The sequence below is a fragment of the Bos grunniens genome, chromosome 21, assembly GCF_055505025.1.
Source record: "Bos grunniens cultivar Pamir isolate PY7600 chromosome 21, Bosgru_T2T1.0, whole genome shotgun sequence".
Lineage (NCBI taxonomy): Eukaryota > Metazoa > Chordata > Mammalia > Artiodactyla > Bovidae > Bos > Bos grunniens.
The window spans coordinates 5,521,217-5,549,143 of NC_141185.1; the positions used below are offsets into that span (position 1 = coordinate 5,521,217).

General features: G+C 57.7%; 3 protein-coding genes and 2 long non-coding RNA genes across 24 annotated transcripts in view; 1 reads left to right on the top strand and 4 right to left on the bottom strand.

Annotated features, from left to right (window-relative positions):
- The window catches only part of DEGS2 (delta 4-desaturase, sphingolipid 2), a 53,271-nt gene extending 26,462 nt beyond the window's left edge, over positions 1-26,809 (top strand). Inside the window, exons 1-4 of one of the 3 annotated variants that reach the window (XM_086362966.1) lie at positions 5,696-5,875; positions 20,825-20,963; positions 21,597-22,339; positions 24,145-26,809. In XM_086362966.1, coding sequence (XP_086219092.1) covers positions 21,623-22,339; positions 24,145-24,291 — 864 coding nt within the window. In that variant the 5' untranslated portion in view covers positions 5,696-5,875; positions 20,825-20,963; positions 21,597-21,622 and the 3' untranslated portion in view covers positions 24,292-26,809. Of the gene's footprint in view, positions 1-5,695; positions 5,876-20,824; positions 20,964-21,596; positions 22,340-24,144 lie in introns of those variants that run through there. The other 2 variants (XM_086362967.1, XM_086362969.1) reach the window with 2 other exon arrangements.
- LOC147349008 (uncharacterized) lies at positions 4,614-5,485 on the bottom strand. Its single transcript, XR_015149426.1, has 3 exons — positions 5,367-5,485; positions 5,147-5,226; positions 4,614-4,742 (listed from the first exon to the last, which is right to left on the bottom strand). It is a non-coding gene; the product is annotated as an uncharacterized LOC147349008 (long non-coding RNA).
- LOC147349009 (uncharacterized) lies at positions 19,544-20,776 on the bottom strand. The gene is made up of 2 exons (XR_015149425.1): positions 20,652-20,776; positions 19,544-20,144 (listed from the first exon to the last, which is right to left on the bottom strand). It is a non-coding gene; the product is annotated as an uncharacterized LOC147349009 (long non-coding RNA).
- Positions 22,300-23,360, bottom strand: LOC147349010 (uncharacterized). Its single transcript, XM_086362983.1, has one exon. The coding sequence runs from the start codon at positions 23,221-23,223 to the stop codon at positions 22,300-22,302; it is 924 nt and encodes a 307-aa protein (XP_086219109.1). The 5' UTR covers positions 23,224-23,360.
- The window catches only part of EVL (Enah/Vasp-like), a 155,812-nt gene continuing 154,065 nt past the window's right edge, over positions 26,181-27,927 (bottom strand). For 12 of the 18 annotated variants that reach the window (XM_086362964.1, XM_086362958.1, XM_086362955.1 and 9 more), the window contains 2 exons: positions 27,727-27,784; positions 26,181-26,643 (listed from right to left, as the gene is read on the bottom strand). In XM_086362964.1, the coding sequence (XP_086219090.1) occupies positions 26,606-26,643; positions 27,727-27,784 (96 nt within the window). In that variant the 3' untranslated portion in view covers positions 26,181-26,605. Of the gene's footprint in view, positions 26,644-27,726; positions 27,813-27,927 lie in introns of all 18 variants that reach the window. The other 6 variants (XM_086362950.1, XM_086362948.1, XM_086362952.1 and 3 more) reach the window with 1 other exon arrangement.

A 27,927-nucleotide genomic window follows, 5' to 3' on the forward strand; every position in this document is an offset into this window, starting at 1 on the left:
GGTGGTACAGTGGATAAGGACCCACCTGCTAATGTAGGGGACACAGGCTCGATCCCTGGTCTGGGAAGATTTCACGTGCCTCGGAGCAATGAAGCTGCTGCACCGCAGTGAACCCGCCCATGAGCTGAAATTGTTGAATCCGCGCTTAGAGCCTGTGCTCTGCAACAAGAACTGCCACTGCCATGAGACGCCTGGACACTGCCATGAAGAGTAGCCCCCGCCCGCTGTGATCGGAGAATAATCCGCGCAGCCACAAAGACCCAGTGCAACCAAAACATAATAAGTAAATCAAATATAAAATAAAATAAAAAGCATTATAAAAAAAGAAATACAAAAAACGCAAAAGCTCAGACGAGACACACGTTGCTGTAAGTTTCGGTGCTCTTGTTTGATCTCGTCACACCTTCCAGTGGGTGAATTGGCCCTGAGACCTCTGTCTGTTCTCCTGTGGTTGGAGGCTGGGGTTGCCTGCAGGACTGGGCTCCTGCCACTAAAGCTGCTATGAACATCTCTGCACACATCTTTGGTGAATGTCATTTCCGTTTCTTTGCACGATGTCCCCAGGAGTGAAAGCCCCCCCATCATGATGGAGGTTGAGCTTCGGTGGATTTTGTGGCAGAGTTTGCCAAACGGGCTGAACCAAACTTTCCTCTTGTCGACGGCCTCTTCAGTCTGAAACTCACGTCTTTCCTTTGTTCTGGGGAAATTTATGACAAGTTTGATGTGACTCATTCCTTCTCTCATTTAACAAATTGTTATTAAGGTCATCCCCTATGCTAGAAACTCTTTAGGGCATTAGGGGTGAAGAGTTGCACCACAGGGAGCAAGACGCTCTGGAGGAGGGAGCAGATAATAAGCAAATTTGCACATGATGTGGATGTCAGGCTGGCAGAATCGCCCATACATACAATTACATTACCATTTCAGTGGGAGATTATTTCTTCGAAGAAGAAAAGGCAGGGGAAGGGTAAATGTCGCCTCTCCGTCATTCTCTCTCTCCTTCTAGAAATCTCATTAGGAGGATGTCGGGTTTCTATTCCTGCTCTTCAGTTCTCTTCTTCTACCTGCCTTCGTTTCAACAGAGGTTTCCCTCCCCACAGGTGGCTGTGCTGTTTGGCATGTGAGATTTCAGTTCCCCAGCCAGGGCTGGGACTCTGCAGTAGACACAGAGATTCTTAACCACTGGCCTGTGGGGGAAGTCCTGAGATTGGTTGCTGCTTGTTTCCTTCTTTTTAAAGAAAAAATTTGCACCTACCCATCTCTTGTGTGTTTATTTATTTTAACAGGTTGGAATAGACCTTTATGTTTCCTGGGAGACGTTACTCTCTTTCCTCAATCCAGTTCTCTTCCCCCACCTGGCTCTGTTTTCCCGTGTGTGAAGTTCCTCCCATTCTTGGGGTGAAAAGTGAAAGTGTTAGTCGCTCAGTCGTGTTGACTCTTTGTGACCCTATTGTAGCCCAGTCTTTTCTGTCCATGGAATTCTCCAGGCAAGAATACTTGAGTGGGTAGTCATTCCCTTCTCTAGGGGATCTTCCTGCCCCAGGAATCCAGCCTGGGTCTCCCGCACTGCAGGCAGATTCCTTACCATCTGAGCCACCAAGAAAGCCCCTGGTTGCCCTTTTTTCATGGGGTGATTTCCCTCGGGTGTTGGCTGGCTCTGAGTCACGGGCTGATAGACTGCTGGCTTTGGGGAGGGCTGGGAGGTGCAGTGTGGAATGCATTCTGGCCTGTTTTCTGCAAACATGGGGCGGCGGAGGACTTCTGCTGGGACAGCAAGCACTGTGTTAAGACTTATGGGCCTAGGTGCTTTCTGCTCCTCACAGGCAGCTGAAGACGCCGAGCACCCTGACCAAGAGCCTCTGGTCAGGGTCCCTCCTGGGGGTCAGTGAGCCCCTCTACTGGGGCTGGCGCCCAGCTTAGAGGAAGTGGGGGCTGAAGGAGGTGCAGGAGTCATGGAAGAGTGGCTGGCTTTGTTGGCTTTCTTTCAGTTACCACCCGCAAAAGTCTCTGTTTTCCAAAGCTGTTGGGGATTTAATAACAACAATTACATATATATGCATACACATATATATGCATATGTATGTGTGTATCTGTATATGTAGGTATGTATAGGTATATGTGTATATGTATATTTTATACACTTCATTTTTATTTTAATTATTATTATTATTATTATTATTATTTGCCACACTGTGTGGCATGCAGTCTCTTAGTTCCTCGATCAGGGGCTGAACCTGTTTTCCCTGCAGAGGAAGAGAGGAGTCCTAACCACTGGACACCAGCAAGGTCCCTACACTTCATTTTTAAATAAACTTAACATCTGGTTTGCTGCTGCTAAGTCGCTTCAGTCGTGTCCAACTCTGTGCAGCCCACCAGGCTCCCCCGCCCCTGGGGTTCTCCAGGCAAGAACACTGGAGTGGGTTGCCATTTCCTTCTCCAATGCATGAAAGTGAAAAGTGAAAGTGAAGTCGCTCAGTCATATCCGACTCTTAGCGACCCCATGGACTGCAGCCTACCAGGCTCCTCTGTCCATGGGATTTTCCAGGCAAGAGTACTGGAGTGGGGTGCCATTGCCTTCTCCGAACATCTGGTTTAGATTTACAGAAAACCTGTGAAGATAGTATTGATGGTTCCATAGCCTCTACACCCACTTCTCTTTATAAGATATTAATATAATCTAATGTATAAGAAAAATGAACATTTTTAATGTTAGTACATTGTCATCAACTGAAGTCCATACTTTATTCAGATTCCTTTAGTTTTTACCTAATTCCCATCAGGATCCCACGTAGGACACCACATTGCAAGCAGATATGCAGTTTCTTTCATTTCCAGGAACTGAGACGTGGTGAGCAGGCTAGGGCACGTGTTCTGAGTGCATTCACCGTCTTGAAGCTGAGTCTCTGTGGTCCAAGCTGACCTCGGGGAACTGGAGATTACTCAGGAATGGAAAAACCTTGTTTAAAATTCAACATTCAAAAAATAAAGGTCATGTCATCCGGTCCCATCATTTCATCACAAAGAGATGGGGAAAAAGTAGAAAGAGTGGTAGATTTTATATTTTTGGGCTCCAAAATCACTGCAGACTGTGACTGCAGCCAGCCACGAAATTAAAAGATGCTTGCTCCTTGGCAAAAAAGCTATACACACCTAGACAGCGTATTAAAAAGCAGAGACATCCCTTTGCCAACAAAGATCCATATAGTCAAAGCTATGGTTTTTCCAGTAGTCATGTAGGGATGTAAGAGTTGGACCATAAATAAGGCTGAGTGATGAAGAACTGATGCTTTTGTGGTGTTGGAGAAGACTCTAGAGAGTCTCTTGAACAGCAAGGAGATCAAACCAGTCAATCCTAATGGAAATCAACCCTGAATATTCATTGGAAGGACTGATGCTGAAGCTGAAGCTCTAATCCTTTGGCCACCTGATGCAGAGAGCTGACTCATTTGAAAAGACCCTGACGCTGGGAAAGACTGAAGCCAGGAGGAGAAGGGGATGACAGAGGATGAGATGGTTGGATGGCATCACTGACTCAACAGACATGAGTTTGAACAAGATGGTGAAGGACAGGCAACCCTGGCGTGCTGCAGCCCATGGGATCACAGAGTTGGACATGACTTAGCAACTGAACAAGAACAAGACTGAAAGTCATGAACTTTTATTACGCCGCCAGGTCTCCCTCCAGTCTGTCCTTTGACTTGTCCCCTTTTTGGCCTCAATTTTCTCATCTGTAAAATGAAGCCTTTGGGCAAGTGGCAACTGGACAGGCGGAGTCCTGGGGTCCATCTGTGAGTGGTTTTCTGATCTCTGTCCTGGGCAGAGGGAGCTGGCAGGCATGGTGGTGCCCAGAGGGCAGAGCTGGGACCCAGATCTCACTGGTTGTAACATGGGGCTGACATTCCGACTTTGGGCTTTTAAAGTCGAAGATCAGGGGCATGTCCCAGCTTTCCTGCTTATTCTGAAAAGTGAAAGAAAGTAAAAGTGTTCATTGCTCACTGGTGTCCGAGTCTTTGCGATCCCTATGAACTGCAGCCCACCAGGCTACTCTGTCCATGGAATTGTCCACACAAGAACCCTGGAGTGTGTTGCCATTCCCTTCTCCAGGGGATCTTCCCCACCCAGCGGTTGAATCTAGTCTCCTGCATTGCACGAAGATTCTTTACTGTCTGAGTCATCAGGGAAGCTTATTCTAAGGCTCTCTTTATCTCTGAACCTCGGTTTACCCATGGGTAAAGTGGCTGCTGTTGGGATGACTGCTATGGCTCCCTCTGGCTGTGAGCAGAGCAGGTTGCCCTGGGAGATGCTGAGCTCTCCGCTCCCAGAGGCGTGCAAGCCAAGAAGATGACACTGTTGGGTGGCGCAGGGGGTGGTGGTGACCCAGGGCTCTAAGCATGTCCCTTTGGGACAAGGAAGCCAGCTTGCGCACTGGCCCATTTTCCGACCCTGGACTCTGGGGCAGGTGTCCAGCTGCCTCGGTGTGCCCACATAGCTGCTTCCCGTGCCATCTCAGGCTAGGACTGCCTCTGGCCCTAGGCTGAGGGTGGTCTGCCAGATGTACTCCACCCCTGGCCTCAGACTCACAGGAGACCGGGGCGATGCTCGCCATTGTTTCCTGCCTGCTTGGTGGTGCCTCTGACTTCCAGGTCAGTCTGCTTCCCCAGGCAGCTCCTGCAAGTCGGGCTCCAGTACACAAGGCACACCACGCAAAGTCCCAAAGGAGCAAGAGGAGGACGGGGGGATCCCTGGGAAGGAGGAAAATGAGTCCTGTGCCCCGACTCCCCCCAGACCAGACTCTCCATTCTGACAAGGTTTAGGTTCTTCCAAGTCCCAGCCTTTGCATCTTCCATTGGCTCTACCGCCAATGCCCTTGGCCTTCTTTAGCTGTTGAACTCCTACTCACCCTTTGAGACCTAATACAAAAACCCCTGGACTGTGCCCTGGCTGTACCAGGACCTACCTGTGTCCGGCACGTATCATCTTGAGTTGTAACCGGCCTCGTCGGTGCCCCTGTTCCTGTCCCTGGCTTTCCCTGAAGGTGGGGATGGGGCTGACTCATCTCCCTGAAGCTGCAGACGCCTCATCACCTGCCCTCTTCCTAATTGCGTGAAAGGAGTGGGTAGGGGCAGGGTGGATCGGTGTGACGAACCTTTCCAGAGCTCCTTCTGTGTTTGTTTGCTTTGGCTGCAAGGCGGGGCATGCGGGCTTGCGGGATTGCCTCCACGTCTTCTGCAGTGGAACCGCGGAGTCAACCCCTGGACCGCCAGGGAAGCCTCCCCTTCTTTTCTCTTGCACAACGCAGCCGTCTAATCCCTACCCTCCAACCCCTGCCCTGGGCCGGGGGACGGGGCGGGGGGGACGCTCCTCACCGGCGGGTCCGTCGGGGCAGGGGCGGCGGGAGCGCAAGTGGCTCTGGGCCGCTGAGAGAACAGGCGCCCAGCCGCGATGGAGCCTCCGGGAAGCCGGGGACACGGGCGTCCCCGTACACCCCGGGGTCCAGGGACTCCCCCGGGGTCACATTAACAGCCCATTTTCCAACCCGAGGCAACTGAGGCACCCAGAGGCCCGGGGACTCACCTTCGCCCAGCCCGAGACCCCGCCCCCGAGGGCCTGCCCCTCCTGCTGGCCCAGGCGCTCCACGCCCCGCTCGAGGCCCCGCCCCTCCTGCTGGCCCAGGCGCTCCTGGCCCGGCCCCCGCGCCCTGAACTGGTCCTCGCGCGGCGCAGGACGACAGGTGCCTCGGAGCCGAGCCCTGCGCAGCAGCTGGGCGCTCAGAGCCGCGCCCCCAGCCCCACCATGGGCAACAGGGCGGGCCGCAGCGACTTCGAGTGGGTCTACACGGAGCAGCCTCACACGCAGCGGCGCAAGGAGATGCTCGGTGAGCGCGGGCCCCAAGTAGGGACAGCCCGGGGCAGTGTGGTGTCCCAGGTCAGCCCGAGCCCGGGGAGGCGTCGCTCCTGCGCGGCCCGGATGCCCAGCAGGCCTTCCCCGACCTCTGCTTCGGAGGGTGGGGGCTCCACTCCCCGTACGGCAGCCTCCGCGGCCCAGGGTCCCCGGCTCTGGTCTGAGACTCCCTTCGCGTCTCTGCCTCTGTCCCGAGATCGGGGACCCGAGGACCTGAGCCCAGATCCGTGCGTCGGGGGAGCGCGTCTCGGCTACTCCATCCCGGCTGTGGGACGGGAGCCCCGCCCGGGACTCGAGGCGCACAGGTCAGTCCCAGGGACTGTCTTTGCGAGGGATGCGCCGCCCCCGCCCGCGAAGGCAGCTCCGTGGCCACCTGTCGTCCGCCGCACCCTGGGCTCCCCTGTGCGCCTAGCGCCAGGTCCCGGCGGCCCCGCCCGAGAGGCCCCAAGCCCAGCCCCCAAACCGGGCTTTAAGGCAGAATGAACTCCTCGAAGGAAGCAAAGCTGAACGAGAGACAACTTATTTAAAAACAGCAAACAAAGGCTTACCAGAGTCTGTCCTTTATTTTGTAGCCCAATGTCCGGTGGCCCCTCTCTGTTATGTAGTGTCCTGGAAAGTCATTTTCACTTACATGGTCACCCATCCTGTGGACTCACCCACCTGCGGGCTCCATCAGTCTCTCAGAAGGACCCAGAATGTACGGTTCCTTTACCCATGATAAGGGGTTCAGGGACTCGCACCTGCAGAGCAGCTCCTGCTCGGTGCCACCAAGTCGCCTCTGCAGCCGGATCGGCTTCCAGCTGAACACGGTCCCTCTCCCTAAAGTCGGCCACCGTTCCACACCCTCACCCACAGCTGCAGTTGGCAAAAGTCTTTAATCTTTGCAAAACAGGTGGACAAAACAACAGTATTTCATTATGACGTTAATATTTGATTTGATGATTGCTTTCAATGTCTAATCGGTCATTTAAATTTGTGTTTTGCTTTCTCTTGGGTTGGTGTTTTGCTTGTTGGCTTGTTAGAGCTCTTTGTATAGAGGTTTTTAACCCTTAGTCTTATACAATACATTGCAAATCTCCTTCCCTTTATAATCACAGGAGCTTTTTTTTTTAAATGCATTTGAATAGATTAGATTGTTTCTTTAGAATTTTCTCTTTTGTGTCTTCCTGCTCCACCCCAAGACTAGGGAAGTATCTTCCTATTCCTTTTAAACCTTTCAGACACCGGATGCACTGAGTGGTTAATGCAGGGCTGTGCCCTGCTGTTGCTGGGGTTCCAGGGCCTGGAGACCCCTGGGTGGGTCTGTGGGTCTGTGGTTTTCTCCTATGAGGTGAGCGATAACCCTGCACTGCGTGTGGCCCCAGCATCGTCTGCTGCACTTGCGAACTTCCTGCAGGTGGCGCAGAGGGTCCTGCAGGGCTGTGTCTCCTTCCCCTCCCCAGGCTGTCCCCGCCATCCCCCCCTTCCCCTTACAGGACTCACTGCACACCTGGCCCCAGGTGGAGAAGGCTGGGGGATGTAGCCTGGCCCACAGAGGTGCCTGGAGGGATGCAGACACTCTGGACTGCAGCCTTACTTCCCCAGTCTGCATAATGGGCACAGTCATCCTATCTGGCAGAGTGGGTATGAGGATAAAAGGAGATGTTGAGTGAGAAGGTGCTCCAGCATGGTACCCAGCATGCCAGGACGTGGAGAAGGATTCCTCTCCGAAGAGAGAAGCCACGGGCCCTGGAACCAATCCAGGAAGCATCCTGGACAGGATGACTGGGAACCCTGGAAGACCTAGAGAAGAGGGCGGTGACTTGGGCCAGGGCGGGGACAGCACAAGCTCTCAAGGGCTGACTCTCCAGGGCTCTTTGCAAATTCCCACTCTGCACTGGATGCTGCGGGTTCCTCCCCACACAGCCAGGTTTGAGCTAACGAACTTGGAATGTGTCTTCCTCCCTCCCTCCCAGGCATTGCAATTGTTGTTCCTCCACCCCGGAGTCCTTCCTGCCTGCCCTACTCGCTGGAGCTCAGCTCTCCCTCCTGCAGGAACAGCCCCCTCCCGGCCTGGGTTGAGGGAGAGTGCTCCAGTGGGATTCCCCTTCCAGCCCTTCAGGTCTTTTATCTCTTGGAGGCAGGTTTCCAGACCTAGAAGATTTGTTGACCTTGATTGTGAGCCAGGACCACACCCACTCATCAGCTTTGTGACCCTGGGCGAGTCAATAAGCTGTTGAAGAAACTGAGGTCTGATTGAGTTAAACGGGTTAATTGTAGTGCTTTGTTTGTGGAGGGCTTCCCTGGTGGCTCAGAGGGTAAAGTGTCTGCCTGCAATGCGGGAACCCTGGTTCGATCCCTGGGTTGGGAAGATCCCCTGGAAAAGGCAGTGGCAACCCACTCTGGTACTCTTGCCTGGAAAATCTCATGGATGGAGAAGCCTGTAGGCTAGAGTCTATGGTAGGCCCCAGTCTATGGGGTCCCAAAGAGTCGGACACGACTGAGCGACTTCAGCCACTTCAGTCTGTCTGACTCTTTACAACCCCATGGACTGTGGCCCGCCAGGCACCTCGGTCCATGGGATTCTCCAGGCAAGAATACTGGGATGAGTTACCATGCCCTTCTCCAGGGGATCTTCCCAACTCAGACGTCTCTTATATCTACTTGCATTGGCAGGCGGGTTCTTTACCACCAGGGAAGCTCAATCCTGGAGTCAGAACCCAGGAAGTCCTTGCGTAGAGCCAGCTGCAGTGCTCTTTGTGCAGGACCAAAGTCCACCTCCAGATCCTGCCTGGATGAAGGAGACATGCCTCCCAGGCCAGGGCTGAGGTTCCCTGAGCTGCGAGGGCAGGAGCAGAGAGCCAGTGGGGCTGTGTCCTGTCGGAGATCAGAGCCCAAGCCAGGCACTCCCAGAGGAGTAAGAGGCAGCGTTTGAATTTGTCTTTTCCAAAACAAATAGCTTTGTGATTTTTTTGTTTGTTTTTGTGTTTTATTTATGAAAGGGCACACAAAAAATAATCCAAGTAAAACAAGGAAGTAAGGCTCTGGCAATTGTTGGCTTATTTGCTTAGGAAAAGCCTTTGCTGGGGCTCTCTCAGTGGCAAGTGGTTAAGCCCAGAACTGAACTGGCTGACAAGCTCAAGGGAATTCATGGAGACCACAAGAGAGGAGGGCAGGCTGGCCACAGGGCCGTTCTCTCTGCCCCTGATCCTGCTTGACCCGCCTTCTCCACGTCCGCCAGGTGGGCTGCAGCCTGCGTCCACCCGGCTCTGAGATCCCACAGAGGGAACAGGCGCCTCCTCCCCTTCTGCCCTGAGCAGTGCGTCCTCCTCTTGAGCCAGCTCACCTCTGGCCAGAGCTGTGAGTCCTCTAATTAGCCAGTGGGCAGGGGCTGTGATGATGGGCAAGCCATCACATTGTGAGGGCAGAGGGAAGGGATGCTGTGCTCCGGCGAAGTTGGCTGGGGAGGGAGGGGCGCTTGGGTCCACGGCCACACAGATAGTAAGTGATCCCCAGGACCCTATTTGACCTGACTGTGTCCTTCCTGGCTCGAATCCTCCAAGGCAGCGGTCCCCAACCTTTTCAGTACCAGGGAACTAGTTTCATGAAAGACAGTTTTTCGCTGGACCTGGGATGGGGTGGGGTTTGGGGATGATTCACGAGCACGACATTTCTTGTGCACTTCACTGCTATTATTACATCAGCTCCACCCCAGATCATCAGGCATTAGATCCTAGAGGTTGGGGACCCCTGCTCCAAGGGTTTCCCTTCCTAAAAATCTCATCTCTGCTCTGTGTCGACACCCCAGTACTCTGGTACTCTTTCTCCCTCGCTCCTGCTCTCTGACCACTCAGTGGAATATAGCTAGCCCTCCATCTGCCCATTTCACGGCTTTTGCAAACGCTGTTTGCTCTGCTTGAATTCTTTTTCCTACTCCACCTACTTCTAGGATTCCTTCAAGTCTCAGACTAAATGTCCCTTTCTCAGAAACTGTGCGTGATAGTACACGTGCACACACACATTTTGTTTGGAAATAAACAATCAGTTAGCTCTCTGGGGGAAACAAAAGTCCCTGATTTGCAGATTGGCACTTGTCAGTGTTTGTAACTATTTCCGTTGTGGCCAATTTCAAGCTGCCAACAGGCATCGCTGCCCACGTTGCTGGGGAGATAGGAGCATACTTGGGGGGTGACAGCGTCAGGCTGGACTGGTGGTCTACACCACAGTCTACCCAACCCTTGCTCCCCAGCATCTCTAGTCGCTCGTGCCAGGACTGTCCGGGGGCTTTATCCTCTTTCCAGCAGTGCCCAGGTGGCGCTGTGGTAAAGAATCCACCTGCCAATGCAGGAGACATAAGACACACGGGTTCGGTCCCTAGGTTGGGAAGATCCCCTGGGGGAGAGCTTGGCAACCCACTCCAGTGTCCTTGCCTGGAGAATCCCATGGACAGAGGAGCCTGGCGGGCTACAGTCCATAGAGTCTCAAAGAGTCAGACACGACTGAAGGGACTTAGCACACAGCGGTGCCAGGGAGCACGGGGCATACAGCTTAATCCTTGCCACTGGGGAGCAGGAAGCCCTGTCTTTTCACTTAGGACATTTTTTTCATTCTTTTCTCTCCTCCTCCCCACTTTTTAAAATTTAATCTTACAGACATTTACATCTTTTTTGCATTTTTTTTAATGCAGGGCGGGACCCTGGGAGGTTAGTCGCCCTGCCCAAGGTCTCCTGGCCAGCCGGGGTTGGGCTTAGGACAGGTCTCTAACCGGGGGACACGCCCCACACCTCTGTCCCACCCTCTTCTCCACCCGGGACCTGAGAAAAGCCTGTCCCCCGTCCAGTCCCTGCACGTGACTCGTGGGCAGGCTCCGGCTCACGTGGCCCCTCCCTCTCGTTCTTTCCGACCTCTGTACTGATGTGTGTGCCGCGCCCTCCTGCCTGGCCTGCTTCTAACCCACATTCTTTAATTTGTACCCACTTTTACGAGGCATGACTTACATGCCATAAAATTCGCTCATTATAAAGACACAGTCCAGCGATTTTTAGTGAGGTTACACAACCGAGTTTAGAGCGCTCCCCTCACCCCAGAGGGCCCAGGACCACTTGCAGTCACTATCCTGGACCCACATCCCGATTCTGTCCTGCGAGTTCCCGCCTGAGGGTCACAGGGCCTGGTGTGCGTCATCTCCCGGCACATCCTCGTGGGGACACACTGTGCCCCCTCTCCCGCCTCGGGGTCTGGGGCCTGGCTCGTCCCCGGAGCTTTGGCAAATATTTGTCAATGAATCAGGAGCAGGTTCAGCGGGAGGCAGGTGAGGGGGTGGGGTCGTGACTCCTGGAGGTGCTCTGGGCCCTTTCCCCCTCCCCCCCCAACCCCCAGTGCCTCCCACACTGACCAGACAGGCCTAGCTTTGCCTTGTGGCTCGGAAACTGAAACCCAGGTGGGAGAGACAGGGCTGGGGGTGGGGGGACGGCTTAGCAGAGCTGTAGAGAAGGCTTAGCAGGGCTGTAGAGAAGCCGTGCAGGAGGGAGGGGTGGAGAGGGCTGGGGCGCCTTTGTCGGAGAAGCCGTTGGAAGCAGGGCTGCTCGGCTGTGTGTGTGTGTGGAGGTGGGCAGGGAAGGCACTGCACCCGGAGCAGCGTGTGGGGGTGCAGCAGGGAACTGACAGATGTCAGGGAATGTTGGAGACTAGGGAGTACCTGGTGGGGAAGGGACCCCTCCACCCCGAGCTAGTGGGACCGTCGTGGCACTTGACCTCCCTGGGGGAAGCGGTTAGAGAAGGGACCTCATGGCTGGCCAGTCGGCAGGGCCGAGGTGGGGGCCTGGGGACCACCCTAGGTGCCACCCCCAGTGCCCGCAGAGGGTAAGGACCCAGCAGCCTTCCCTGCCCGCTGCCACCTGGCACAGCAGAGTTCGTCAGGAAAGCTTCTGGGAACAGCCAGGTGGGCATCCGTGGGAGACTGCTCTGTGGGGTTGCAGTTGACCGGGGCCCAGCCCGGGTCCTCCCTTCCCACAGGCTGCTCCTCTGCTGGGCCCTCGGGGCCTTGTGAACGAGTCCGCCATGTGTGTAAATGTATGTAAGGCATGGAAATTCCCGCCACCGGCTCCTCGACACCTCAGGGCCTGCGGCCTCCTCCCTGTTCCACGCCTGTGGCCCCTTTGCCTCAGGGAAGACCCCCACCCCTGGGTGCTTATAGCCCAGGACTGTCAGAGCAGGCGCCTTAGGGATGGAGAGCGAGGAAGCTGGCCCAGAGAGGGACAGGGGCTTGCCCCAGGGCACACAGCAGCTGGACTGAATCAGGCTGCAGTGTGGCTCTCCTGAATGCGGACTCAGGGTTTATCTCTGGGCACTTGGCCCTGATGACTGCAGCCCAGCTTCAGGAAACAGGTCCTCTGGGACTGAGGGATCCTTGGGGACAACGAAGGAGTCAGAGAAAATCAGGTGTGGTGGAACCTCTGTGTGCCCATCTCTAAGATGGGGGCCTGGTGCCCTCCTAGGTGGACTGGTGAGGCCCCAGTGAGTGTGTCAGACGCCGAGCACATTTCACCTGCTGAGGTCAGGTTCCACACCCAGGCCCTGGCTTGCATCCAGCAGGCCCAAAGTCGAGGGTCCTGAGGGCAAGTCTCGCTCTGTCGGCCTTGCCTTGCCTTGCCCGGACCCTTCCCTGGGCCCCCAGCCCTCCTCCTGTGTCGTGCCTGGACAGTGTGACTTCCAGCAGTGACTGCTGTTCATGGCCCGCCGCCTCGGGCCCCACCTGAGTTGCTGCTGGAAAGCCATTGCATGGGTCTGGTTCCAGGTGGCAGTCCTTGCCTGGCTCCAGGCTGCCCAGCTGGACCAGAGAACCCTGAGGCACGTGTGTCCTTCGCCAGCTTCTGCGATGCTCTGCGCTGGAGGCCTGGGTGGGCAGGCCTCTCCCCTGCCGTCAGCTGAGATTGCCCGGGGCAGGAGGGTGGGCAAAGCCTGGTCAGGCTGGGCCAGGGCTCTGCTTTGGGGGCTGCCGGGCTCTTGTCCTCCTCCTCGGGCTTCACCCCTCTCCTGGGACCCGGAGAAGATGGAGCCAGTGGCTCTCCCCTCCCTAGCCGCACCCCTGAGCCCTGGAAGAGGCACCCCTCGGTCAGGCCAGTGACCCCACCCCACACCTCCATCCCCTCTTTCTGCTGTCACCCTGCCCCCTTTCCCCCATCTCGACCCCCCAGCCAGCCGTCTCCCCCCTTGCCCTCACTCGGCCTCACCTTCTCACCTGGGGCCCCTGGGGGCCTTGCTAAGTCCAGCAGGCACCTGTCCTGCCTTCCTTTCTCTGACTCTCTTTGACCCCCGCAGTGGGACACCCCAAGCCCACAGCTACAGCTATCCAGAATCTGACTGTGCCCTGTGACCTCGTTAGGCCTGCGTGGCTGGAGGTCCCCGGAACATCTTCTCGGGGAGGACCCCAAGCCTCCCAAGCTCCCCTGGGGCCCGGAAGCCCTGGCATTGAACAGGTTCAGTGTTTGCCATTCCACCTGTCCAGCAGGTGGTAGATGGAGAGTGAACCAGTTTGACCCGCTCACCAGCGCTGCGTGGGTTGGACCAGAGTTGCTGCAGTTCAGTCGCTCAGTCGTGTCCGACTCTGTGACCCCGTGGACTGCACACTCCAGGTTTCCCTGTCCTGACCAGCTCCCTGAGCTTGCTCCAACTCATGTCCATCGAGTCGGTGATGCCATCCAACCATCTCATCCTCTGTCGTCCCCTTTCCTCCTCCCACCTTCAATCTCTCCCAGCATCAGGGTCTTTTCCAATGAGTCAGTTCTTAGCATCAGGTGACCAAAGTATTGGAGCTTCAGCTTCAACATCAGTCCTTCTAGTGAATATTCAGGATTGATTTCCTTTAGGACAGACTTATTGGATGTCCTTGCTGACCAAGGGATTCTCCAGAGCGGCCCCACTTAGATGGTGCCTTTCTGGGGTCTTTACTGAAGGCTGAGTCTGTTCAGTGAGGCCTCCCAGCTGTGCCACCTCTGGCATCTGCTGCCCACCTGCTCCCAGCTGCTCTGCTGTCTGAACTCTCACAGGGTCTTGCCTGGGTCCCCCTTGGGCTGTAGCACTTGCTCTGCCCATCCCCCCACTGTCCCAGCTTGCTGGGGCGCCTCCCCCGTCTCTCTGGCCTGGACGGGGCTCTGGGCCGCGGGGAGGTGATCTGGAGCTTGGCCCTTTCTGGACGGGGCTCTGGGCCGCGGGGAGGTGATCTGGAGCTTGGCCCCTTCTCAGATTGCCCCTGAGCTGCCCAGCATCTAGCTTGTGCATCGATCCTCTTCCCGTTGCTCCCAGCAGGTCGGCCAGGCCCAGTGGCGTAGTGGTCTGGGAGTCTGGGGCCTGTTCTCACAGGTTAAAGCACGTCTGGGGCCAGATCGGCTTCCACCATCAGCCCATGGCCCCAAGAGTCAGAAATGGGACGTTTTTACTCTCAGGTCAGGAAACTGTTTAATAACAACAGTAGTAACAGCTCCTAGGGCTCTGAGCCATCATCCTGGGCTCGCCACAGTCTGGATGCGGGGGAGCGGGGGGGAGCAGGCATCACCCCCATTTCCCGGATGCGGAGACCTAGGCCGGGGCAGTGTGCAGCCAGGACTTGGTTGGCCAGGGTCGGGGCCTGGGGACCGGGCACTCCTGCCCGTGTTGGGGCCACGGCCAAGTTGAGGGAAGCTGGGTCCTTGGGGAACTGTAAGGAAAGCAAGAAGGGGGTGCCAGGCCAGGCAGGGGGCACCCCCAGGGCGCTCCCCTTTGTTCCACTCACGCAGGACTTACTGGCCTTGTTCGACAGACGGGGCACTGGGGACTCGCCATTCAAGGTCACAGCCCTGGCCTCTGAGCAGCACAGGACTGGCCTGTTCCTGGGCCTGGATCCCTGAGCTGGGGTTCTGGTCCCTGCTGGCCCAGAACTTGCCAGGCTGTGGTCACCTGGAACAGGTGTGGCCTGCCCTGCGGGCCTGGCCTCCTTCCAAGGGGAACGGGGCAGCGGGGGTGGGGGCAGGCCCTGTAGAGGCTGGTGGCCCCTAGCCACCTGAGTCAGCTCCCAGGTGTGTCCGGGCAGGTAAGGGCCCAGTCCCTGATTGCTCAAGGAGGGAGGCTGGTGCCCAGAGACCCGGCCCTGCTGGTCGGGAGACTGGTGGAGGCCGGTGGGGCCTGTGGCCCCAGTCTGACATCCAGGTACGCAAAGGCCGGGGACCTTGCATTTGATGAAATGCAGGCCTGGGCTGTGGGTGAGAGCTTCCCCACTGCTGCGGTTGCAGGCGCATCCTTCTGGCCCCGGCTGTCATGCAGACACCTCTTCCTCCCCTGTTCCACCCCGCCGCGGCCGCTGGACCCCCTCCCCAGGGGGCCCCTCTCAGCCCCCCACCGGAGGCACCTATCTTCCTGGGGAACACTGAGGCCCACCCTCTGACATGTCCCTGCTCACCCTGACCCCTTCTCAGGGCCGGAACGAGCTGGAACGAGGCCTGCCCCCTGCACCCCCTCCCGAGTGGGTCCCACACGCCAGCCCCCACCCTCTGGCTGGGTCCTTGGTTTTCCTGGCCCTTCCCGGCAGGGTGATGCTGCGCTCACGCCATGCTGGCTGGTCTGCCTTGGCCAAGGCAGGCGGGCCGTGCGGCCCTCGATGGACGGGGCAAGCATGAGTGGCCACTGCCCAGCGCCAGGCTGGGCAGAGGTGGAGCCTGAGGCCATGTGGGCTGCTGGAGCCCCGGGCTTTCCTCATCCGCCGTCCCACTGCTGCGAGTCTGCTAGGCCTGCAGACACCACACTTGTGCCCTCACGGTCCTAGAGGTCCGATGCCTGACCCGGGTCTCATGGGGCTGCAGTTTCCTCCGGGGGCGCTGGCGGGGGAATCTGTACCCTGGCCTTTAGAGCTCCTGGATCCGCCTGCCTCCCTCGGCTCGCGGCCCTTCCTCGTGGCCCTTCCGTCGTCACAGCCAGTGAGGGAGGTGGAGACTTTGTGCATCCTCGAACCTCCTCTCCTGCCGGCTTCCCCGCTGTCCCCAGCCTGGGGTGATGCTACCGCTGGGATAACCCAGAAGCTCCTTGCTGTTGTGAGGTCTGCAGACCAGCACCCTGGGTGCCGTGGAAATAGGGAGTAGGAGGTGGGCATCTTTGGGGGTGCTGTTCTCTGCCCCCCCCACAGTTGCCAGTCTCTCCCTCCACCTTGGGAGCTGGTTTCAGGCGGCAGGGCCTTGCTCTCCTGTCCCTGCCTCTTCTTCTGCCCGCTTGGGGCAGTGGGCATCACATGGGGGCCTCTGGCCTTCCTGGGGAAGCCAAGTGGCCTCCCACAACAGGGGGATGACCCACGTGGCTGCTGCTGGGCCACGTGGGCAGGCCTGGGAGGAAGCACCCACTGGCCTAATCCCACCACCCCCAACCCCAGCATCCCCATCTGCGGGGAGCAGCCTGGTTGCCTGGTAAACCTGCTGGGTCTCCATGTGTTGGGCGCTTGTCACAAAGCACAGATTAATCTGGGTGCCTGCTCTCAGCCAGTCAGCCCGAGGCTCCGTATCTTATCTCTCCATCCTCCCAGTGGCCTGTTGATGGTTCAGAAAGGAACCCTTGGAGCTGAGGTAACCTGCTTGGAGCTGGCATTTTTATTTATTTTTTTACTTTTTTTCTATTATGGGAAGCTCTAACATAGAATCTGTCATTCTAACCATGCGAGCTGTGCTCAGTTGCTCAGTCGCGTCTGACTCTTTGTGACCCCACGGACTGTAGCCCGCCAGGCTCCTCTGTCCGTGGGGGTTCTCCAGGCAAGAACACTGCAGTGGGTAGTCCATCCCTTCTCCAGGGGATCTTCCTGATCCAGGAATGGAACCAGGGCCTCCTGCATCGCAGGCGGATTCTTTACCAGGACACTACACGCCTTCCGGTCACTGCCCCGCCCCCCGCCCCCAGCCCCGGCAGCCTCTGCTTTCTGCTCTGTGAACTTGCCTGTTCTGGGTACTTCACGTAAGGGGAACCATGCAGTCTGTGGCCTCTGGCTGCTCTCACCCTGCGTAATGCCTTCAAGGTTCATCCTATTTTAAGTTGCCTGGGTCAGTCCTTTATTCCTGTTTTTGGAGGAAGAGGTGCTGGTAGTTTATTCGGGAGTCAATTCCCAGGAGCAGGATTAAGGATGCTGACCTTGTGAAGTGGGGAAGTCAGAAAGTCAATATAAGGAATTTTTATTTTCCCGTAGCCCCCAACTTTACTATTTGAATATTTGCAACTCTGACTCTATACATAAGTTTTAATTTCTTACAAAACTCTACATTCCATATTGCTAGGTCACTTTGCTGTCCATCTCACATCACATTTTCATCAAGAGGTATTTCCCCAAATGACAACCGGCCTGACTGTGTGCTTGCTGTTGTTGTTTTCAGTTGCTAAGTTGTGTCTGACTCTTTCAACCCCATGGACGGTAGACTTCCAGGCTCCTCTGTCCATGGGATCTCCCAGGCAAGAATACTGGAGTGGGTTGCCATTTCCTTCTCCATGTAAGGATTTTTTAAATTGAAGTATAACTGACCTATAACATTATATTTATATTACCTTCAGGTATACAACATAATGATTAAAAAAATTTTTTTAATGGAAATAGTCGATTTATAATGTGTTTCACATATACAGTAAAATGGTTCAGTTATATAACATACATGCATATAAATATATAATTTTTTTACATTCTCTTCCATTACAGATTATTACAAGATATTGAGGATAGTTCCCCATGCTTCACAGTAGGTCCTTGTTGATTATCTATTTTATATATAGTAATGTGGATATTTTAATCCTAAATACCTAATTTATCCCTCCCCCCAACACAATGATTTCATGTATTTCAAAATGACTCCCATAAGTCTGGTTAACATCTGTCATCTTACAGTGTTACAATTTTTTATCTTGATGAGTTCTTGGATGACAAATTCCCCTTTTTTTTTTTTTCCAGTTTTGAGATGTAATTCCCAGATAACATAAGTTTAAAGTGTACAGCATAATGGTTTGATATGTGTATATGCTGCAAAACGATTACCGTAGTAAGTTTAGTTGGCATGGGATGACGAATTCTTGGTGAGAACTTTCAAGACCTGCTTTTGTAGCTGTGATCACCATCCTGGGTATTACGTCCCTATGTCCTGCTTGTTTTCTAACTGGAAGTTTCGTTCCTCCCTGAGGCCGAATAACATTCTATTGTGTGGCTGGACCTCATTTTTGTTTATCTGCTTATCAGTTAATGGACACTTGGGTTGTTCCTACTTTCTGGCTGTTGTGAATAGCTCTCTGAACATGGGTGTGCGTGTTATCTATTGTGTCCCTGAATTTAAATTCTTTAGGAGTGGAACTGCGTGGTCTTATGGTTAATTCCATTTTTAACTTTACGAGGAACCTTCCGATCGCTCTCCGCAGCGGCTGCACCATTCTGCATTCCCACTGGCAACATACAGACAAGGGTCGCTGTTTCTCCGCAGCCGTGTCGGCACCTGTTATTTTCTGGTTTGCTGAGCGGCTCGGAGTCGGGACCGCACTGTGGTGCTGGCGGCACCCTGATGACGATCGAGCATCTTCTCACGTACTTAGAGGACCAGGTGCGCGTCTTTGGAGAAACATCTATTCAAGTTCCTTTGCCCATTTTTCATTGGGCTGTTTGTCTTTTTGTTTGGGGGTTGAGTGAGATCTTTATACATTCTGGTTATTAGACCCTCTTTCCAGAGCTGGAATTTGAACCTGTTATGAACGCTGCTCCCTTCCAACCCCACCTGGGGATGCTGTGGTCCTTGGGGACCCATTAAGCAGGGCTGAGATTTATCATCCATCCTGGGCTTGCTTGTGCTTTCCCAAGTTCAGGTTTGACACTGTGCTGTGACCACCATTCTCTTGGACCTGATTAGGTGGTGTCCTTTGCAGATTCAGGGAGAGCTCTCTGGATCAAAGGACCCAGGCAGTTGTGCGAGGTTTGGAAGCTTGGCAGTGGCCCCAGCGGTAGAGGGAAGGAGCCGGAATAAGAACAGGGGGTGGGGCAGGAGGGCTTCCCTGGGGTTCAGTGGTAAAAAAGTAGGTGAAGGTCACTCAGTAGTGTCCAACTCTGTGAGTCCATGGACTGTAGCCTTCCAGGCGCCTCTGTCCATGGGATTCTCTGGGCCAGAATACTGGAGTGGGTAGCTGTTCCCTTCTCCAGGGGATCTTCTCAACCCAGGGATTGAACCCAGGTCTCTCACACTGCAGGTGGATTCTCTTAGCATATGAGCCACCAGGGAAGCCCAAGAACACTGGAGTGGGTACCCTATCCCTTCTCCAGGGGATCTTCCTGACCCAGTGATCAAACCAGGATCTCCTGCATTGCAGGCGGATTCTTTACCAGCTGAGCTATCGGGGAAGCCCCAGTGGTAAAGAATCTGCCTGCCAATACAAGAGATATGAGTTCAGTCCCTGGTCCCAGAAGATGGTACATGCCATGGAGCAACTAAGCCCGTGCACGACAACCATTGCACCTGTGCTCTAGAGCGCGCAGACCACAACTACGGAGCCCACACTCCCTAGAGCCCGTGCTCTGCAAAGAGAAGCCGCCACAACGAGAAGCCTGGTACCATGACCAGAGGGTAGCCCCTGCTTGATGCAATTAGAGAAAAGCCCTTGTAGCAACGAAGACCCAGCACAGCCCAAAATAAAGAAGTAAAATTGTATATTAAAAAAATAACAGGGGGCAGGGGTATGATATTCAGAGCCCACCCTGGCCCCCGGCTGGCTGTCTTGAGGCCAAGTGTAGCGCGATGCTCACTTGCTTGGAGCCCAAACCACTGCAGCTGCCAGACGAGGTGACAGCTCGGTGGGAGTGTTGCTGCGTAGGCAGCGGGGCTCTAAGTGCTGCCGGGGGCTTCTGTGGGCTTCCTGGGCAGAGGTTCCAGGACGTGGGGACCCCCACAGCGACAACTGGCATCTCCAGCCGACGCGAGCTGGCCCGCCATCAGGAGCCAGGACCAGTCTGGGGGACACACACCTCGCAAGGCACATCCGGCCCGTGCGTGTCCCTCTGAGACTCAGAGGCCCAGGGAGGGTGGCACCACGGCTACCCAGCGAGATCAGGGCCAACCTTGAGATGGGCTTGTGGTGCCACTGCGGCTTCGGTGGGGGGACTTGGAGCAAGCTTCCCCCCTGACTGGACAGAATTCCTTGGCTCTTGTGTGTTTCGCCTTGCATACCCCCAGGGACAGGCAGCTCACCACCTCTAAAACAGTTGATTCCATTGCTGAGTGGCTCTGACAGGAAGTTCTCTGTGGGGAGGAAGGAGAAGCTGTTACCTGCTTCCCATTCTGAGCGCAAAAGGGAAGCGACTTCCTGGGTCACTCAGAGGGACGAGCAGGCCAAGATCTGACGCTGGCCTGGTCAATTCGAGTCAGGGCCCGGCCTCTGCTGCAGCCCTGGAGAACCTCTTCCCAGGCCAGCCTGAGGCTGCCCAGCTGCTGGCTGGCAGGAGGGGTGGACATGGGCACACTGGAGTCAGGCACTGATGGTCCTGAGGGCGCCTGAACCCTCACTGGCCTCAGTCCCCACCCGTGTGCCCGGGCACTGGCCCCACCTGAGGAACCCAGGGACAGAGCGGACCTGGGGTGGGCGCGTGACTGTCCCCTTGAGCGCGCGTCGCCCCTGCCCTGTCCCTCCCGGCCTCTGGACACAGCACCAGCCAGCTCGGCAACCTTGCGCCTGGCCCTGCCTACCCTCTCCAGCCAAGCAGAGGTTTCCAGCAGGTGCTGCCCTCTAGACCAGGGGCCCCGACTCACCCTTTTCTCTCCCAGCTGCTCCTGAAGGCCCTCTTCTGCTTGGGCAACTCCCACTGTCATTGTGTTTTTCCTTTTCTGTTAAACGAAATACAGAAAAGTACAAACGATGTGATAACAAACACCCCACCCCCACCCCAATAAGCATATCCAACGTTTTATCATATTTCCTTCAGATCCTGTTTAAAAGAACTGAAACACAGACAAAGCCAGAGCCCTCCACATTCCCCTCCCCCAGCTCCGCTGCCCCCTCCCAGGGCCCAGACAGTCTGCTGGTGGCCCCCACCTTGAAGACCCAATCACGCACAGCACCGCGTGGGTATCGAACAGGCAGCTCCCGGCAGCTTCTTTGATTTCGGGCATCAGAAAATCTGTGATCCAGGCTGACACCTGAGGCTGGTGACCAAGACCCGCCACTCTGGGAAGTCTCCCCAGAGCCCCCCTGGGGTGGGGGGTGGAGGAGAGTCTGCAGGTGCACAGAGTTTGCAGGACTCTCTGGGTCACTGCCTGGGGGCTTGATGATGGAGGGGAAAGGCTGGAGGGAGGGAAGAAAGCAGGAAAAATGGGAGGAAGAGAGGAAGGGGGAAAAAAAAAAGAGGAAGGGGGAGGGGGAGAGGAGGGGGAGGGGCGAGGAAGGAGGGGGAAGGGGAGGAGGGAGAGCGGAAGGAAGGGGAGGAGGGAAAGTGGAAGGAGGGGGAGGGGAGGCCAGCAGGGGCGGGGGCGGGGGGGGGGTAGGGAGGGAGGGAAAGCAGGGGGAGGGGGAGGGCCGGTGGGGAGAGGGGAAGGAGCGGGGGAGGGGAGGGTCGGGGGTGGGGGGAGGGTCGGGTCGGGGGCGGGAGAGGAAGCAGCGGGGGGGGGGGGGGAAGGGCCGGCGAGGGAGGGGAAGCACGGATTTGGGATCCAGGCAGCCAGTGCCCACCTCACCTTCTCCCCCGCCCTTCCCTGCAGCCAAGTACCCGGCCATCAAGGCCCTGATGCGGCCGGACCCCTACCTCAAGTGGACGGTAACGGCAATGGTGCTGGCGCAGCTGCTGGCCTGCTGGCTGGCGCAGGGGCTGGCGTGGCGCTGGCTCTTCTTCTGCGCCTACGCCTTCGGGGGCTGCGTGAACCACTCGCTGACGCTGGCCATCCACGACATCTCGCACAACACCGCCTTCGGCACGGGCCGCCCTTCCCGCAACCGCTGGTTTGCCATCTTCGCCAACCTGCCCGTGGGCTTGCCCTACGCCGCCAGCTTCAAGAAGTACCACGTGGACCACCACCGCTACCTGGGTGGCGACGGGCTGGACGTGGACGTGCCCACGTACTTCGAGGGCCGGCTCTTCTGCACGCCGGCCCGCAAGCTGCTCTGGCTGGCCCTGCAGCCATTCTTCTACACTCTGCGGCCGCTCTGCGTGCACCCCAAGGCCATGACCCGCATGGAGCTGTGCAACGCCCTGGTGCAGCTGGCGGCCGACGCTACCATCTATGCCCTCTGGGGGCTCAAGCCCGTGGTCTACCTGCTGGCCAGCTCCCTGCTGGGTCTGGGCCTGCACCCCATCTCGGGCCACTTTGTGGCTGAGCACTACATGTTCCTCAAGGGCCACGAGACCTACTCCTACTACGGGCCCCTCAACTGGATCACCTTCAATGTGGGCTACCACATGGAACATCATGACTTCCCCAGCATCCCCAGCTGCAACCTGCCCCTGGTAGGCGGGGTCAGGCCGCTGCCGGGATGTGTTGGGGGGTGAGGCGTGGGGGGTGAGGCGGGGAGGCTGGGGAGGGCTTTGGGCTGCACTGTGGCCTCTTTTTCTCTCCTGCTGATGGCCACGTTCTCCCTTGTGGTCCCCAGGGCAGGAGGAAAGGCCACGAGGCACACGGAGTGCCTGACTGGAGAACAAGGAGGTGAATTCAGGGTGGGCAGGGGCTCGAGGGGCATGTTACAGTTCAGGCCTCTTGGTTTAACGAGAGCCTGTTTGAGCACAGCGGTGACAGTCACGGGCGGGCTGTGTGTCTTGGGCCCACCCGCTGGCCCTCTCTGTGCCTCAGAGGGTGCGGCAGTAGCACTGGTGTGGGTGAAGCAACTGCCTTTTGACCCTGTCCCTCCCTGTTCTTGTCCCTGCCCTGTGACCCTCCAGGGCCCCCTCATGGCACAGAGGACAGAGAGCCTTGCCCTTTGTGACCCAAGGGGTCTGGCCTGAGCTGTCTCAGAGTGAAGCCTCCGGCCTGGGCTGGTGCCTGCGTCCTGGGAGACCTGGGGTTGGAGAATGTCTAAAGGAGCAAGAGGGGGCAGGCGGGGGGCCTTCCGCTCTGCTGCTGGCTGGTTAGAGCAGAGGTGCGGTGCCCAGGGAGGCTGGAGGTTGCTGTGCTGGGAATAGTGAGTGTGCGGAGTCTGTGTGTGTGTGTGTCCCTGTGTGTTCACGTGGTTAGGTGTGCCTGTATGTACATGCATGTCTGGGTGTGCCTGTTCACCCACCCACGTGTGTCTGAGTGTGTGTGAGCACTGGTCTGGGTGTGCAGGTGTCCGTACCGTGCCCACCCAGTGACTCCTCCACAGCACCGAGGTCCTGCTCTGTGCTGAGCACTGTCTCATGGGTGCCTCACCACAAGCCCATGTGACATTTCAAGGTCATCATGCCCATTTCATAGATGAGAAGGCAGAGGCTCAGGTTGGGGGGTGGTTCCCTGCTCCCAGGAAGCAGCAGAGCCAGACTCTTGACCCAAGATGCCAACAGGAGCATCTGGTGTCAGCTGTGACCCTTTACTCCTCCCAAGCAAAGTCAAAGGCTCCCAGCTCCCACCTTTCGGGTCCCCTCATCCCCCGGAGGGTGCCCTCCTCCCCCCTCCCGCCCCATCTTTGGCTCTAAAGCAGGTCCTGCGCACCTGGCGAGTCCTCGGCCGCCTCGGGGGCGGGGGCGGGGAAGGGGAGGCCTTTCCCGAGGTTGGCGAGCAGGGGACGTGCTGGTGTGGATGTAGCTGCTGAGGCTGGAGCACTTCCTGGAGGAGGCGGGCTGAGGGTGTCAAGTGCAGAGGGGGGCAGGGAGCTGGAGTGGGAAACAACAGGTACTGAGGCCAGAGCGGAAGGTGATGGGGTGAGGGCGTGGTGGGAGCCGAGGTCAGAGGAGAGTCTGCAGGTTCACGAGGGCATCTTGTGCCGGCACGGAGGCGCGGGGACAGACCGTGGTTCAGCAGGACTCAGAACTCCGGCCCACCCCAGGGCTCCTGGATTGGAGACTTGGGGTGTGGGCCCCCGGGAAGGAGGGGAGTGTGCATTTTAATTCCTCACCCTACTTGGGGCCGGGGGGGAGGGGCGGGGGGGTGGGAGGGTGAGGAGCTCAGCGCCTCCTGGTGCCAATGGCCCCTCCGCCTTCGGGCAGCGCCTGCGGCCTCCTGCTTGGCTCAGCTGGAGGACACGGGAACCCTCATCGCGCGGACAGGGCGTGCGCGTGCTTATGAAGTCTGCGTGCGTGCGTGCGCGCGCGCGGCCTCTGACCCGCTCGTCCCTCCCCTGCAGGTACGGAAGATCGCGCCCGAGTACTACGACCACCTGCCCCAGCATCACTCGTGGGTGAAGGTGCTCTGGGATTTTGTGTTCGACGACTCCCTGGGGCCCTTTGCGCGGGTGAAGCGGGTGTGCAAGCTGGCGGAGAACCACCTGTGAGCCCCACAGCCGGCCGGTGCCCTGGGGCCCGTGTGCCCCGCTGGATGCAGGGCTGGCTGTCACCGTCCCACGGCCTAGTGTCCAGAACTGGTTCGGCTGCATTTGGTTCCCGCGCCCTGAGCCACTGCTCACTGGCGGCAGCGGGCACGGATGGCGGCTCGGGTTGTACATGGACCGGTGACCTCAGGCCGGCCCTCCCTTTCAGGGCTGGGCCTGACCCTGCCCTGGGCACTCTACGCTTAGGGAGCAGTCCTCCGGCGTCCCCATGGCCTAAATTAAATCCAGCGTTGGTTTTCAAGTCCCCAGAGCCTGCTTCCCCAGATTGGGCCTGGCTCCCTGCAAGCAGGGCCTGCCCTGTGCCCCCTCGTGGGGACCACACTGAGGCAGCATTCTGGCTGGCCCCAGGCATGGGCAGAGGTCCATGCGGCCCTCGGCTCATGGCCCATGCTCTTGCCTTAGCCCGCCCCCTGCCCTGGTCTGCCTCACCCCTGCTCCATCTTGAGCCCACACCCTCACCAGCTCAGATGTGAAGATGGAGAAGGTACCACGGGCCGGGGAGATGGCAGGTGGACAGGTGGCCGGACCAAGGGGTGACAGCCCAAGTGAAGGGCAGCTCTGATGGTGTCTCCAGGACGTGGGGCACAGCCTGTCCTGGCTAAGCCAAGGGCTGATGGCACAGGTGAGGGGGAGGCCTCAGCAGCCCCTGGCCCAGGGAGGGCTGTGTTGGGATGGGGGTCTGGGTCTCCCAGAGGCAGGCAGGCAGCAGGAGGGTGCTTGGGTGAGAGAAACACAGCACCCCTTGGAGACGTGAGGCTGTAGAGGCCGAGGACCACCCTGGGGGCAGGTGTGGGGCTGGGAGTGGCCGAGTGGTCTGACCACTGGGATGGCCCAGGAGACCCCTGCGCTAGATGCTAGAGGGCAGTGTTGCTGGGCAGGGAGCTCCGAGAGCCCAGCTGAGCCCTCCCGGTTGCCAGGTGCTTATCTGACCCTGCCCAGAGCTGAAGGTGGGCCCAGGGCTGTCAACCGTCCTAGGAGGAGGCAGCCCAGCAACTGGGAACACCCCGTGGACACCTGCCAGCCCTCCTCCCCACGGCCCCAGGATTCCTGGACTGTGGAAGGTGGGAGGAGCTGCACAGAGTGCCTCTTGGAACTGTGGGTTGAAGCTGCTCCCCTCCTGACACGCAGAGCAGGCTTCCTCTGTCTCTCAGTTGCTGGGAGCATGCACTGAGATGGACTATGTCTAGCCTGGCCAGCAAGTGGTCCTGTTGTCCTGAGCCAGACTGGGGGGTGATGGTGGGGGCTCCTCCCATGGCCCTCAGAGTATGGCTGGGCCAGGGCCTGGGCACACTGCTGTCCTGGAGACCGGGGGATGGTCACAGGATTTCAAAGCTTTCCTACTAGCTGGGGCCACTCTGGGCGAAGGGGCAGCAGTGGCCAGCGCTGAGGGCCAGACCCTTTGTGGTTCAGCCCTGCATGGTCTGAGACGTGCCTCTGATGGGCACAGGGGCTGCAGGAGACTGGGGGCAGGGCAGAGGCCACACCTGCTTGCCTTGCCTTCCAGTCTGGCTGAGCCCGAGTCACAGGGCCCCATCTGTGAGGTGGGGGTGGGGGTTTGAGCAGGTGCACCCTCCTGGCCCCTTTGATGCTCCTGCACGGGCCCCATACAGGGCCCACCTCCCTGGAGGAGGCTGGCCAGGGGCAGCCCCAGGACTCCCGCTGGAAGTGCCTGAGCTGGCAGCTCACATGCCATCCTTCCTTGCCTCACTCCCAAGGCCCCCGCCTTGACCCCCCTACTCCGGGCACCACTCTGCAGACCCTCCCCCAAGAAGAGGCCTCCCCAGCCAGGCGCGACCAGGAGCTGGCGCTGAGTGAACAAGCCAGAGCCGGGGTGTGGACAGTAAGCGTTTATTACCAAGTGGACACAGACGGCTTGGTGTGTGGACAGACCCTCGCCACCGGGATGCGGGAAGGAGCCGTGTGGAAGCGGCCGCCGCTCCCGAGGGCACCTAGGAGAAAACTTGAGACCTTCTAACAAGGCGCGTGACTTGGGGTGTCTTCTCTATGAACCCAAAGAAACGTACACTTAAATAGATAGAAAATACAAAAAAGGCGGCAGGCCCGGCGTTGTCAGGTCGGATCTAAAAAATCCAGGAACTGAACCTTTCTCCTCATTTTAATATTTATCACCGGTTAAGACTTAAACGAAGCGTGTCCTGGCTTCGGTGCGGGCTGAGTGCCGGAGGCCTGGGCGCCGGGCTCCATGGGGTCCCCGCCGTCAGCTGGCCCAGGTCATGGCGGCATCGGGGGTTCTGGCCTACGAGGTGCTGATCCCGCTCAGCTCCTGCCTGATGGCTGAGGGACAGGACGGGAGAGGGCTCAGTCCCTCAGCTGCCCACCCGCGGGGCTGTGCCCACCGCTACAGCAGGTGGAGACTAAGGTGCCCCCAGCCCGCCCTGACCCCTCTGGCCCATGGCCTCCTGAGGCAGGGGCGCCCAGCAATAAAGTGGGGTTAACAGTTGGCCTGTGTCTCTTTTTGTTGGCTCCCGCTGTCTCCCCTCTTCATTCATTAACTCCTTATCTGCCCATCCCAGCCTGGTAGGGGGCTGGACGAACAGGAAGTTGAGCGCTCTCTGTTGGATCAAGGACAGGGCGTGGCTGATCACCCAGCCCTGGGCAGGAGTCCCAGTCTGCTGGCTCCCAGACCCCGCCTCCCTGCTCTGTGGGCTTAGCCAGCCTGGCCCACACCTTTCCTTTTCCTCTGGCTCCAGATCTGAGCCGGCTGTTTCAAAGGCTCCGGTGGGGAGTGGACAGATGGATGTGATTCACTGGGACAAGGCCCTGCCCTCTGGAGCTGCACGCCTGCTCCCCAGGCCAGCAGTGCCTAGTGGGCTGTGGACTCGGTCAGGCCCTTAGGCAGTTCTGTGTCTTCTGGGGCCCTCTAGCCTCTGGCAAGGCAACAGTTGCCCCTGTAGCCCCAGACTCGGGGATCGGAAGCAGCAGAATAAAGAGAGTGATCTAAATCCACAGGATACTAAGATAAATAACGGATGGTTCAAAGCTGCTCTGGACTAGCGAATGCACCCTTCCCACCACTGGCTCATCCAGGAGGGAGCCTGGGGGGTGGGGTCAGACGGAGGTGCAGACCGTGAACACGTGCTCACACTTGGACAAGTTCCTTAATCTGTCTGGGCCGCCTCAGTCTGCCCAACCAGAGAACTGGGAGGCTGGTGTGGGCTGTGGGGAGGAAGAACAAAACCCCTCAACACAAACCCTCAGCCTCTCAGCCCAGGATGGCCTCACTGGCTGGGCCCTCCTGACCCCTGGCTTGCAGCCCTGGGCACAGGCACCCCTGCCCTCCCCAAGGACCCTTGGCGTGAGCCTGGCTGGGTGCTGCCCCGTGGCGGGGGTCAGGGTGGGGGGCGCCCTGCCACTCACCGTCGATGATCTCCTCCTTCACTTTGTGAAGCTCCCGGACCACCTCCTCGAGGATCTCCTGTTGGGAGCAGGGCCTCAGGGTGAAGCTGGCAATGGTCACGGGCAGGGGAGGCCAGGCTCCCTTCAGAGCCATGTCCCTCTGTGTTCTCAGCTGCCCTCCCACTGGGGAAGGGTGTGTGTGAGGGGGGATGGGACATCCTG